General features: G+C 39.3%; 2 protein-coding genes across 3 annotated transcripts in view; both read left to right on the forward strand.

Moving 5' to 3' along the window:
• Positions 1-4,247, forward strand: part of adgrd1 (adhesion G protein-coupled receptor D1) — a 53,646-nt gene extending 49,399 nt beyond the window's left edge. The window contains exons 20-26 of the mRNA XM_014023435.1: positions 669-729; positions 971-1,037; positions 1,122-1,213; positions 1,315-1,441; positions 1,524-1,565; positions 1,913-2,005; positions 2,102-4,247. Coding sequence (XP_013878889.1) covers positions 669-729; positions 971-1,037; positions 1,122-1,213; positions 1,315-1,441; positions 1,524-1,565; positions 1,913-2,005; positions 2,102-2,197 — 578 coding nt within the window. The 3' untranslated portion in view covers positions 2,198-4,247. The remainder of the gene's footprint in view (positions 1-668; positions 730-970; positions 1,038-1,121; positions 1,214-1,314; positions 1,442-1,523; positions 1,566-1,912; positions 2,006-2,101) is intronic.
• A 2,103-nt stretch (positions 4,248-6,350) lies between these two features.
• Positions 6,351-14,206, forward strand: part of ulk1a (unc-51 like autophagy activating kinase 1a) — a 15,964-nt gene continuing 8,108 nt past the window's right edge. Inside the window, exons 1-9 of one of the 2 annotated variants that reach the window (XM_014023437.1) lie at positions 6,351-6,841; positions 6,941-7,033; positions 7,118-7,159; positions 8,182-8,214; positions 8,336-8,372; positions 10,775-10,948; positions 11,063-11,136; positions 11,213-11,314; positions 13,415-13,473. In XM_014023437.1, coding sequence (XP_013878891.1) covers positions 6,749-6,841; positions 6,941-7,033; positions 7,118-7,159; positions 8,182-8,214; positions 8,336-8,372; positions 10,775-10,948; positions 11,063-11,136; positions 11,213-11,314; positions 13,415-13,473 — 707 coding nt within the window. In that variant the 5' untranslated portion in view covers positions 6,351-6,748. The remainder of the gene's footprint in view (positions 6,842-6,940; positions 7,034-7,117; positions 7,160-8,181; positions 8,215-8,335; positions 8,373-10,774; positions 10,949-11,062; positions 11,137-11,212; positions 11,315-13,414; positions 13,474-14,206) is intronic. The other variant, XM_014023436.1, reaches the window with a different exon arrangement.

Raw genomic sequence — 14,206 nt, forward strand, 5'->3', positions numbered from 1 at the left:
AATTGGACGCAAAGGGACCTTTGAAAAACGTCAATATGTGACGACTCGGGAGTGAGAATGTGTTGGTGTTGTCAACACATCAGTTCAGGACCCCTTCACACTGGATGGAAACCACATCAAGCGCTTTACGACTCATTAGAAGAGACTGAATGGTGACAAATTTTGGGGAAAAAATCCTTCAGATTCACTCTCTGTCCTCACCAGTTAGGTTTTACTTTGCTGTTTTCTCTGTTCTCATGCCCGTACTATTGTCCTCATACACATGCCCTTGCATGACCCCTATGGACCACATCAGGATCATGCCATGCTAAGTCTACAACCACTGGAACCACATCTGTGCTCAGTTATTTCTTTGAACTAGTCCATGACCTAGTCCAGCTTCAAATTCTTGATGACCAAGCCATGTTGGTGCATGCAAGCCCCACATCACAGATACTCTGCCACCAGTCTTCCCCAATATGCTGCCACCACAATGATAAATCATAAATAACAACTCTAGTTTAATTTGTTTATTCTCTTAATGTTATTAGCACTAGAACATATTAATCTGTGTAAACAGTGACAGGAAGGTGACTACTAGAGTCTGTAAATTAAATTGACTTTGTTCTCGACAGCAGGTGAGTCCTGTCATGCCTCTGTTACATTTGTCTAATTAAATCTCCTGCCAGGTTCTCCACTGGTGATCTGTGTCGTATCCATAACATCTGCCTTTGACAGTTACGGTGACAAGTAAGTATGACCCACACACAGGGGCGTTGCATGACATGCACCTAATTCGATTAAAGCCATTGCACAAGAATGACATCACCTGTAGATAAAAAAATGGAAACAGCTGTGTTTAATGTTTAAAAGCTTTTAGTTCAAGCACCATGACATCCAGTGTCAACATCACAACATTACAACCTTTTTGTAAGGGAGGGAACACATTTTGGTTTTAGATTTTCCCAATTTTCCCTAATTTCTGTTTCAGCTGTTGGCTATCACTGAAGACAGGGGCCATTTGGGCCTTTGTGGCACCTGCTCTTTTTGTTATTGTGGTAAGGAACGCACCGTTTTGTTTTTCATACCTTCTGATCTGTAGCCCATTCGTCAATGCGCTTTATGAACTTTCTGATGACCAGGTGAACATTGGCATTCTGATATCAGTGACCAGAATCATATCTCGGATCAGCGGGGAGAACTACAAGGTTCATGGAGATGCCAATGCAGTCAAGTGAGTTTGTTGTTTGAGTCCCATTGAGTTCTTTTAATGATGCAACATGTTTATCTTGACAAAAGCTATAATTACCATCATGTTTATGTCTCTGTTTGAAGACTGACAGCCAAAGCAGTGGCTGTGCTTCTGCCCATACTTGGCATTTCTTGGATCTTTGGCGTCCTTGCCGTCAACACACACTCATTGGCGTTCTTGTATATCTTTGCTGTATTCAACTCATTACAAGTAAGTTCTTCTCTAATCAAGCTTTACTTTTACTTCAGGTTTACTGTCATTCTTGTTAAAAGTTGTTCTGTTTGTTTTTTAGGGGTTCTTTGTATTCTTGTTCCACTGTCTCCTCAACTCTGAGGTATGAGGCTAAACATTTGTGTGTTTTAATTCTATATTCTGGCAGCTCTTGTGTTTAAAATGCATGTTGCTTTATTGGTGCCACACACTCTAAAAATGAAATGTTTGATTTACTTAACCATGTTATGTGACCTGGTTCCACTTAACTGAGTTGAGTAAATTCAAAGCAACATACTCATGTTCTTTGGTTAAAAAACTGGTATATTGCTTTGAATTTACTCAACTCGGTTAAGTGGAACCAGGTAACATAACATGGTTAAGTAAGTCCAACATTTCATTTTTACAGTGTAGGCTTTGTTGAGACAAACTAAACTTCTGTTTGTTTGTTTGTTTGTTTTTTTCCTGCAGGTGAGGGCTGCATTTAAACACAAAACCAAAGTGTGGTCTCTTACCAGCAGTTCCATCCGAAACATCAACGTGAAACCATTTAACTCTGATATTGTGAGTGCTGATGATAAAATACTTGTTTCAAAGGATTTTTTTTAAATTACCCCACTATTTTTTTAATGTTTAAGTTTCTTTCATTTTCTGGTGCAGATGAATGGACACAGGGAGGGTKGCAGCCCCACTAAGATGCACACATGGGACAAGAGCACCAACTCAGCCAACCGTATCGACCTTTCTGCCGTGTAGAAAGCAAATTTACAGTTTGTCCGTGGAAGGAGAGCCGTCTGTGACTCACTCGGGTGGAATGGCAAACCTCGGCCGGAGATTTGTCTCTCCGTGGGGTAAAACAAACAGACACTCGTGCGCTCCAATGAACGTGTTACTAACGGAGGTGATATGTAGAATATAGTCATACCTAAAGACAAACAGACTCTTTCGACTGTGCCTTGTTTTTTCCTCACAAAAATCAAAGGAAAAGTTTTTTGTTTGTTTTTTGCGCCAAAGTGCATTATTCTTTGTTGAATTTGTTTGATGCACATAGGCCTATTTGCTGCCTTTTTCGGGACATAAACCAACCATAAACAGGATAAAGAAGTATCCGAAAAAAAATTAAACTTAATAATTAAAATGTTAAATAGACTGTGAGCTGTTTAAGAAAAAAGCAGTTAATGAAAAACATGTAAGTCTATAAATTTATTGCAAAAAACATGTAAACATCTTATTCTACTACAGTGGTTATCCCTTAAAAGCACTTGGGACTATAATGGTGTGTGTTGAACTTTAAATGTTTCACTACTCCCCACCGCATTCAACCTTTATCTCTATCAAAATAATAAAAGACTGAAGTGAATAGTTCCAAAATTTTATTTGGAAAAGAGAAAAAAATGAATTAAACAAAGTTTTAATTATTCAAATTGAATTGTTTGCTCTCTGGTGCCCCATCGGTTGGAAACCCCTAATCTAGAAGTGTACCAGAGGCATGTGAAACTAATAAATCTACAATGAAAAATCCTTTGTGTAACTCTGACAAGGCAAACACAAACATTTGGAGAAAATCTTCAAGTCAATGCCAGAGAAAAAAAAAGTCATCCTGACAATATTCTATGTCTGGAAATAGAATTTACCACAGATTTGATCAAATTCTGATATTGATTCAAAGGTCCACCTTCAGTTCAGGGATGCCTCCACAGAACTCTCCATGGCTTTAATCACTCTAATCACTGGCTTTAATCATCAGTGAAAGTATTTACCGTTTTATAGAATGGAACAAAAGCACCAGAGGACTTTATATGTCCAGAGGACCTATACAATTTTTTTCCTTTTGATTTTTTACCTGGATTACTGAGATGCATCAGGACAATTTGTTTGACATGTAAAATCTGAAATTGTTACCAATCTTTCATCAAACTTTTGACCATTGATGTTTTTGTCTCACAAGAATAAATAGTGTGACAACATCTGCTTGTAATTATGTACAGAAAATTAAAATACTTTTTAGGAACGTTAAGTATTTTCTGGTTGCAATTGCACAATGAATAAAAAAAGATCCTTTGTGAATAGTAAATACAGTGTTACTTTAGGCCTTAAACACTGCCATCAGCAGCTCTTACTTGTTTTTATCACAGAGGACAAAGTGCAGATTTCTTTATCTGGATGCTCATCAACAGTAAAAACCTGATTCACAGCTTTAATCTAATTGTTTAAGACAATAACTGCTTTACTACCACAGTTGTTATGACAATGAATTTAACTCTGTATATATTTATTTATTTTATGTTTCTGGTATTTTTATGTCTTCTTTAAACTGAAAGTTATTAGCATCGTTCAGGATGTCAATTCTGTTTGTTTGTTTATTTGTTTGTTTTTAGAAGTTATGGGCTGGCATAGTTCCAGTACCTCACACCTTAGTAAGCTGCCACATTTTAAACTATGCTTTTTTGAGAAATTGTTCATGTATTTGGTGAAGTTTAACTAGTTCTCACTTCAACGTGTTTCATCTAAAAGTAAGATTTCTTTTGGTACAACAAAATAAGAAACCTGTTCTATAGCACACGAACTTTGAGTTGTTGTAATTTTTCTTAATAGTTTGATTTTGTCAAAGATGCTCTTTATCTTACACTGTGCCAACAACATTTTGTATTTACTGTAAGTCCCTCTGCACTTCCTCTTTTTGTTAGATTTAAACGTTATTATGCAGAAACTTGTACATGTAGCATTTAATTATTGTTGTCTTGTGGTACTGTGATTTGTGCTTCTACAGTAAGTATTACCATTAAAAGCTTTTTATTACAAGAGATTGTTTTCTTTGTTACGTTTTGTGTGTCACGTGGTGGATTATAGTGAGTAGAAGCCAGTGATTGATGTAATTATGATTTTTATTCTAATAAGAATGACTGGTATCTAAAAGCTTTGGTCAGAGGAACAAATATGGCCACATTAATGAAATAAAACCAGTAAAAGAAAATATTTCTGATCAGTTAAGAAAAACACATTGAAAAAATACAAAAGAATACATTGAGGATGGGAGGCTGAGAAGTGTGATCTCACAATAGTTGGAACACACGTCCTGGGAAAGTTTACTCCAGTATGTTGGGTTGTGGAACCTCAGATTCAGGAGGAGTGGCTTTTGTCCTGGTCGTAGAACAGTGAACCAGATCTTCACCCTTGCAGAGCCACTAAGAAGATTACGGGAGTCTGACTCTCCAGTTTGTGTGATTTTTGGACTTGGAGAAGGCTTTTGACCACATTACCCCAGGAACTGTGTCGGTGCTGCAGGAGTATAGAGTACCAGGGTCCCACCCTGAATTACCAAAGCAGGAGCTGTGTGTGCATTCTTGTCGAACTTGCTCTCAGTGCAGGTTGGGCTATAGTCCAGGGCTGTTCCTGTGGTGTTTATAGACAGGATTTTAAAGCATAGTAGAAGGGAGGAGGGTGTCTGGTAAGGAAGGGTCTGGTCTCCACTTTATGCAGATGATGTGGTTCTGTTGGCATCTTCAGGTCATGGCTTTCAGCATGCACTGGAAGTGTGAAGCGGCTGGGATGAGAGTCTGCTCCTCATTCTGGTTCATCTTTGCCTCAATTGGAGGAGTACAAGTATGTTGTTCAAGAGTGATGGTAGGATGAAATGGCGGATTGGATTGTCCTCAGTAACGAGGGCATTACTTCAATCAGATGCAGTGAGGAAGAAGTTGAAGTTCTCAATTTATATTTCAACTCCCACCTTTGCTCATTCAGTTCAATTCAAATTCAATTCAAAAATACTTTATTGATCCCAAAGGGAAATTAGGTGTTGTTGTAACTCATTTAACTAAAGAATTATTGTAGATGCTGATGGCTGTGGGCAGGAAAGATCTTCTGTAGCGGTCTGTATTACAGCGAAGTTGAAGAAGCCTCTGACTGAAGACACTTTGTCTTTCTATGACAGTCTGATGAAGAGGATGGTCAGGGTTGTCCACAATGTTCTTGATTTTATGTAAAATCCTTCTTTGCACCATCATCTCCAGAGATTCCACAGTCGTCCCCAGAACAGAACCAGCCTTCTTTATCAGGTTGTTTAGCCTTTTTAGGTCCCTGGCTCTGAGGCTGCTGCCCCAACAGATGACGGCAGAAGAGATGACGCTCTCAACAACAGACTTGTAGAAGATCTGCAGCATCTTGCTGCAGACATTGAAGGATCTTAGCTTTCTTACCCATGAGGTCATGGATCACGACCAAAAGAACAAGAGCTCAGATACAGGCAGCCAAAATGTGTTTTCTTCATAGGGTGGCCAGGCTCAGCCTTACAGATAGGGTGAGAAACTCCAACTCTCTGTGGCAGTAAAGTTACTGCTCAATTTGCATCAAAAGGAGTCAGTTGAGGTTTAGGCATCTGATTAGGATACCTCCCTTAGAGGTTATTCGGGCATGTCCCACTTGGAAGAGTTCCTGAGGCAGACGCAGAACTTGGAGGAATTGTGTATCGTCTTTGACCTTGGAATGCCTTGGGGGTCCCCCAGGTGAGGCTGGAGAGTGTTGATGAGGAGAGGGATTTGCCCTTCTTATCTGGAAAGCCTTTGCAACATAACTACAGATAAGCAGTGAGATGGAGATGGTTAATAAGCAAACCCTTTCTTTTTAATTTAAACTTAAATGTTTACAGAAAAAAGTGCATTCACTTTGTGGTTGCGTAAGATGTTGGTCTGTTGTTCGTGTGTGATTTATTGAATCTATAATTAAATTATAATTATATTCAATTATTATTAAATGTATAACTAAACACAGTTGGTTTGATTTTTATAAAATATAAATTTAAGTAATTCGGAACGTAGTAACAGCTAAATGAGTCTGTCATTTACGAGCTGAACCTGAAAGCACCACCAACAAAAACATTGGGCTTTTGTGTTTGCGCATGCGCACTGTGAGATATGAATAACTCGTGCGGCTAGTTTAGAAAGGTGACAACAACAATGCGTGAGGTCAGTGTTTAAAAACAAACCACGACCAGCAGAACTTATGCGGCTCTTTACCATCAGCTGATGGTACACAGAAGCGGCTGGAACGAAGCGAACCGCAGATATTTTATTTGTTCAGACAGTTGTTTATGCTAGGTTASGTACCGTGTTATAACTTTGTTTTTGTGCTGCCGTAACGTTTGTGTCGTCGATATTATTAATTTAAGTCTCATGAAGGCTTGCTCGATGTAGAGGCAAAGATTTTCTCCTGTGAAATGGGACTTACCGGCGTGCTGTGTGTCTCGGTTGTCAAGTCTCGAAGCTGTTGTGATACTTTACTGTAATATTTTTATACTTTTGAAAAGTCATGATGGAATCTGTTGGGAAGTTTGAGTTCAACAAGAAGGACCTGATTGGCCACGGTGCTTTTGCTGTTGTGTTCAAAGGCAGACATAAAGAGGTAACTTCAACGTTTTGAGCACATTTGGATTTTGTCTGATCATTGTTTACGTGTGTTCTTTTTTCTTTCTTCCTTTTTTTTTTTTTGTAACATTGCAAGAAACGTGACTGGGAAGTTGCTATAAAGTGTATCAACAAAAAAAATCTTGCCAAGTCACAGTCGTTGCTTGGGAAAGAAATCAAAATATTGAAGGTAATGTGATGGCTTTTTTATGTTGCCATGTTTTCTGTATCATCCACTATTTCTTAACAAAAATGTCTGCCACTCTTCTTCCAGGAACTCAAACATGAAAACATTGTTAGATTACTTGACTACCAGGTAAGGATTTCTATTTTTTGCACATCTACAGATATTTCTGCACCCTGTGGAAAACACACCGACATGTTACGTTGGAGTATTTGCTGCCAGATGATGCAAGTGTTATGGAAACACTRAGTGCCAAATGCTCATGTGGCTGGCTCTCTGACCTGAGCTGGAATATTGGTCTGAAAAAAGCTGATTGATTTTTTTTTACTGTAATACACAGATCCTATTCTTTTATATCCTATAATGGGTTAACACTGCGGTCTGCGCATCTTTTCTACCTGGCAGGTCGCACATATCACAAGACATTAACCATCTGCTCGACAGGTGACCTGTGGACACCTGGCAGACAGTTGGCATGGCTGAGCTGATCTCTCATTATGTCTGACAGATGGGAGGGTTAAACAATGGCGTATAAAAAAAACAGTGTCGAGTATCACAGAAGCACACGAGCTGAACAACAAGGCTGCATATGTTCCGAGGGTGTCACGTTGTTATTTTCCATCCTCTTCATCAGCCACAAGGTGTTTTTAAGCTCTTGCACAAGTAGTAAACACATCCCAGAGTGTCATTTCTATACACAGTTTAAAYGCTTTACTTGGTTAGGCAACTTTCTTTCCGTCAGGTGGGACAGACACCCAAACCGTCTCACCCTTTTACCTCACTTAGCCACTCGGTGAATATTTTTAATGGCACTGACGAGKAGTGCTGAATTTGGAAAGGGTCCTAGTGGTTTCAAGGAGCCCAGAGCTYGACTGGATTAAGTTTCAGACCCCGCCACCCCCACGAGTTCACCGTGAGGCGAATGAGAGTTTCATAAAGCCTGTGGACAGTCGCATTAACATGTGGTGTTGTCACTTGTTGTGTAACTGACAGTGTAGCTGATGGATTATTTTGGATACACGAATAAAACATCATTGCTGAGACATGCACACATCTGATCACTCGTTTGTCAGAACTGTTGTCAAATAAATATTAGTCATTGTCAGAGTGTTGTCGCAGATGCCAGGTGAATGACTTGTGTTTGTTTCCCACAGGAAGTGGGTGGGTGCGTGTACCTCGTCATGGAGGTGAGTTGCGTCTGAGACGGTGTACACTTGGCTGCTTTCCGTGCCGATTGTGTTGCACACCATTAATTTAAAAAAAATTGTGTCAAGACTTTCATTGGAATTGTTCTTCCTGTCTTTTCAGTACTGCAACGGAGGCGATCTGTCAGAGTATCTCCACTGTAAGTCAGCCGTAAAAATGCACGGAATGTTTCCCTGTCACATTTTTTTTATTCAAAGTGAAACAACAACAACAAAGAATAAGCATCTCTGGTGTGTTAGTAGGTCAGTGTGCCTTGCATTTATTTTCCAAATGTGTTTTGAAGAATTATAGGCTTTTAGCTTGCCTCCACACAAGTCAGATTTTAAGTTTGGACAGGCCCGTGGATAAACAACGGTTAATTCTATCAAGTACTTAACCCAGATAAATAAACCTCTCAGCGCAGGTTTTCCTTTGTGGTTTTCCTGCTAAATGATCCAATTTTACACCAAAAAAATAACTTCTGGCTTTTATTTTGTAGGCAACATCCTGTGGCCTGACTCTTTCCTCTGCAGAAAAACATCTCCTTGCACAAGCTTTCAAATACTCTTTTTCCAAAACGATGTCCTCGTGGAGCTACCTCTTCTCAAGCTGCATTTGTCTTCTGTGTGTTGATTTATATACAGTGGGTAAAATAAGTATTGAACACGTCATCATTTTTCTCAGTAAATATATTACTAGAGGTGCTAATGACGAAATTTTCATCAGATGTCGGTAACAACCCAAGTGATCCATACATACAAAGAAATCAAACCATAAATGTCCAGAAATGAAGTTATTTGTAATAATGTGGAATGGCACAGGGAAAAGTATTGAACACACTTACTGAAATTTATCTAATACTTTGTACAAAAGCCTTTGTTGTCAATGACAGCTTCAAGACGCCTCCTGTATGGAGAAACTAGTGGCATGCATTGCTCAGGTGTAATTTTGGTCCATTCTTCCTCACAAACAGTCTTCAAATCTTGAAGGTTTCGTGGACCTCTTCTATGAACTTTGATCTTTAGTTCTTTCCATAGRTTTTCTGTTGGATTCAGGTCAGGTGATTGGCTGGACCATTCCAGCAGCTTTAGTTTCTTTCTCTGAAACCAACTGAGAGTTTCCTTGACTTTGTGTTTGGGCTCATTGTCTTGTTGAAATGTCCAGCCACATTTCATCTTCATCATCCTGGTAGATGGAAGCAGATTTTWATCAAGAATGTCTCTGTACATTTTTCCATTCATCCTTCCTTCAATTATTTGAAGTTTGCCAGTACCATATGCTGAAAAACAGCCCCACACCATGATGTTCCCACCTCCAAACTTCACTGTTGGTATGGTGTTTTTGGGCTGATGTGCAGTGCCATTTGACCTCCAAACATGATGTGTATTCTTGCATCCAAACAGTTCAATGTTGGTCTCATCTGACCAGACTATATTCTCCTAGTATTACACAGGCTTGTTTAAATGTTGTGCAGCAAACTTTAAAGGAGCTTCAACATGCTGTTTCTTCAGCAGTGGAGTTTTGCGTGGTGAGCGTGCATACAGGCCATGGTGGTTCAGTGCATTACTTATTGTTTTCTTTGAAACAATCGTACCTGCTAATTCCAGGTCTTTCTGAAGCTCTCCACAAGTGGTCCTTGGCTCTTGGACAACTCTTCTGATAATTCTTTTCACTCCTCTGTCAGAAATCTTGTGAGGAGCACCTGGTCGTGGTCGGTTTATGGTGAAATAATGTTCTTTCCACTTCTGAATTATGGCCCCAACAGTGCTCACTGGAACCTTCAGAAGTTTAGACATTCTTCTGTRACCGATGCCATCATTATGCTTTGCAACAATAAGGTTGTGAAGGTCTTGAGAGAGCTCTTTACTTTTACCCATCATCAGATGGTTCTTGTATGATACCTGGCCATCATTTGGGACTGGACCAGCTGATATTAATTTGCACTGACAAGGGCAGGCTTGCTTTCTAATTACTGAGAGAGTTCAGCTGGTGTCTTGGCTTTCCATGCCTTTTTACACCTCCCTTTCTTCATGTGTTCAATACTTTTTCCCTGTGCCATTCCACATTATTACAAATAACTTCATTTCTGGACATTTATGGTTTGATTTCTTTGTATGTATGGATCACTTGGGTTGTTACCGACATCTGGTGAAAATTTCATGTCATTAGCACCTCTAGTAATATATTTACTGAGAAAAATGGTGACGTGTTCAATACTTATTTTACCCGCTGTATTTAAGTAGTGATGCAGTGCCCTGGTTCTAATTCTTTCATAGTGACGCTCATTTCTAGGTTCCTACGAAGCAGACGCAGTTATTGGCAGCAGCATGCTTGGTCACATTTGGCCCGTTTGGTGGAGAACCCACCTGACCTCACCCATCTGTTGCTCGCTTATCCCTTGTGCTCTGATAGAATAACATTGAAAAGGATGAGGCTGATCTCAAATATCCGATGTCTTTGAAATGTCATCTCTGAACCAAGTATTTTTAATGTGCCCATCCAGAGTGCTGATTATCTCCTCTAACAGCCCCAAACTGTTCATTCCATCGCTTTCTCTGACAGCCAAGGGCACACTGAGCGAGGACACCATCCGAGTCTTCCTGCAGCAGATTGCCCAGGCCATGAAGGTCCTTCAAAGCAAAGACATCCTCCACAGAGACCTGAAACCCCAGAACATTTTACTCTGCCACCCAGAAGGGCGCAGGTCCAGTTCCATCAACACCAGCGTTAAGATAGGTAATGTCCACCTGTATCACCAGCCTGGGAATGGATGGTGTACAAGCTTTTTTTTTCTTTTTATTTTTTACCAAACTCAGTCTGTATTTCTCCTTTATTTCTTTAAATCTTCAGCTGATTTTGGGTTTGCACGGCACCTTCAGACGAACACCATGGCTGCCACCCTGTGTGGCTCTCCCATGTACATGGTAAGACTGGTTTCCTGCCAGCTGGTTCCGGTGTCGCAGTGTTTTTAAGCGGTGGGCTTTGTTTGTTTGAACACAGGCTCCCGAGGTCATCATGTCCCAGAACTACGATGCCAAGGCTGATCTGTGGAGCATAGGTACCATTGTGTACCAGTGTCTGACTGGAAAAGCCCCTTTTCATGTGAGTGACACCTCAAAACACCACACAAAGATACCGGAGAAAAACTAGACTTTTGATGATATAAATATAAATATTTGTCATTTTAATAGCWAATCACAGATATAAAATGTTTGATTTAGTTCCTGGAAAGGTTAAAGTAATGACTGCTGAACCTGCATCCAGTTTTATAACAGAGAGCAACATGAGCCACAACACAGCCACTAAAAGCCACCTGTCTGCTGGATCACGCTCTTCTTGAGTGTTGTTAGCTGGAAAATGCAGGAACAGCTTGACTGCTTGTTAGAAATGAACCTTGTTTACGGAGGAGGGCATGTGGAAATGGCTGCGAGCCATTTCTCAGAACCCAGAGTAAACAGTGTTTCACAACCCTCACTGTTACTTTTGAACTGTTGTTTGCAGATTGGCTCTGATTTGATGGAGAAACTCACACTAAAGTGTTATTAATTTCTTGTTGTTTTTTTTCCCTTTGGGGAGGCTTCTGTTGATCTGAAAAGTCCACTTTTATCCTGTCCTGTTTGAAGTGTGAAGAGGCAGTTGTTTAGTTTATAAACTGATGTTTTTATGATTATTTCTGAGAATAATTGAGAAGATTGTTATCTTTTCCTGCCTCAAAGATCATTGAGTTTCTGCTGCTGCTATTTGTTTAACATCTTTAGCTGTTGTAGTTTCTGGGATCATCAAACACCCACATGATGTCTGTTTAGTAATATGCTTTTTGATAATGTAGGTTTAGAAAAAGCGTTTGTTCAATAAGCCTGTTTGCAAGGATCTGCTGCATTCATTCTTGCAAGTTTTGATGTGCATCTAGTTAAGAATTGAGGTGAGACACCACATTAATAGACATGTATTTTTGTCCTCCTTTGTTTGTGACCCATCAAATCAAACCGAGGATTAAGTCAAATTTAGTGACGATGACCTCAGCACATTTTCAGATTCCTGCTTTTTTAAGATACATTCAGATCATCCTGATATCATGAGAGGTTCCAGAGATATGCCTTGATTTGTCTTCCTAATCAGGAGAACTCATTGATATTTGGTCTGAACACTGTTTGGTTATTCTGATGAAGAATGCTTGATGCCATTTTAATGTGGAAACCTCACAACAATTTGGACATTAGGATTTAACCGCTGGAAAGAAGAAAAGTTTGCTAGCTCGCAGGGAAAATGATGACAAGTAAAATTTAAAAATATATATATTCTGCTCAAAATTGTGTTTTTTTCTAGCTACTGCTCAAAAAGTGGCTAAAAAAATTCTTTTAAATTTCAGATATTTCATATAAACGATCTGTAGATAAGCTATTTATTCATTATATGTTGACAAAATGCAATTTGAAGTGCACAATAAAGCCATGTGGGGTTCGTTCTTTTTTTTCAAAATTAAATGAGTTTTTTTTAACTAAATGTAAAAAAAGGACCAAAATAGGCTAAATTTTTTTATGTTTTTGTTTTTTTTCTTTTTAATGTCCAAAGCAAAGACAAGCTGTATGTTTTATTAGTGCATTTGTTACTTTCTGGCAGAACTGGAAATCATGGCCTGAACTCCTGGGGCGTTAAGTTTTCACTGACTTTAGAGAAGGATAAAAGTCTTATTTAGAAGGAGTTTATCTTGCTGTGAACAAAATTGCTTTAATATTCCAAGTTATGCAGAATAAAGTTCGAGTGCAGCCTTTGCCAGTATACTGTATTTAGGAATGATTTTTGTTTTTAAGCAGTCTTCTTCCAGCCACTTTAAACTCTATAACCATTTACGGCRTCGCTACATATTTAAACAACTGGATATTTTATTTTTTGATTTCAGTTAAGCAATGCAAAAAATCAAACATTGGATTTTTTTAGCAGTTCGATTTTACTTTTTACCAATATGTTTTGCAATTGTAATTTGAAACAAAGAAACCAAAGCATACATGAATTAGAGCTGCCTATTTCCCCCACATACCACTTTGTGACTTAATCCTGTTTGGTGTTGGGTCGCATATATATTTAATATTCTGATGCAAAAAAGCAACACTTTGGGTAATAAAACAAGATACTTTAAAGTGCTGAATGATAAAAACCATGGCACAGACTGTATTTCATGTTGTGTGGCGTTTCTTTGTGTAGGCCAGCTCACCACAGGAGCTCCGTCTCTACTATGAAAGCAGCACAACCGTGTTACCCAGGTTAGTACACCTTTGTATGACCTCCATCTGCTCTGTACCATAAACACGCAGTGTATGTCCAGCGTGATCGGAAGGACTGTAAACAGGCATTACTTGGAAATCTGTCTGTACCAATAACTGATTACCATGTGTGCCCAAGGGACTGGAGTTCGAACCCATGAGAGCCTGCAGACGTGATAAAATTAGACACCCGTAAATAGATCTCACACCAACACTAAAATTAGTCCTGATGGAGAAGAAACTGAGACAGACACCTGATGGGATCCATCAGATCTAAATCAGTCTCTGTCTCTCGCACAATTGATATTTGARCTTTCACAAACTGAGAACGCTGGATCTATTGTCCTGTCAGTGCAGAAATGATAAATATGGTGACACGCTATCAGAAGAAGCAGATACAGAAAAAAAAACAGTCCGTAATCTTCAGAGACAGAGTGTGGAGAGCTTGGAAAGCAATAAAAGGGCTTTATGTTTTGTTTGCCTGCTTTGTTCCAACTGTACTTTGCCAGCCTTTTTATGGCTTCCAGCCATGCTTATCTTATGGTGTGATACAGCTGGATGATAAGATAGGCTGTGGTTCTTTGAGGAGACATATATTGTTTTGGGTTGTGTGTGTGGTCTGGTGACATTTGAGGGCAATTTTAAGACAAAATGCCTACGTTTGGGGACAACCGGTGCATTTGGGACAAAAGTCGAGTCCCCATTTGGTTTAAATGCCATTGGTGGGTTGGGG

This window comes from Austrofundulus limnaeus, unplaced genomic scaffold (genome assembly GCF_001266775.1).
Source record: "Austrofundulus limnaeus strain Quisiro unplaced genomic scaffold, Austrofundulus_limnaeus-1.0 Scaffold369, whole genome shotgun sequence".
In the NCBI taxonomy this organism is placed as follows: Eukaryota; Metazoa; Chordata; class Actinopteri; order Cyprinodontiformes; family Rivulidae; genus Austrofundulus; species Austrofundulus limnaeus.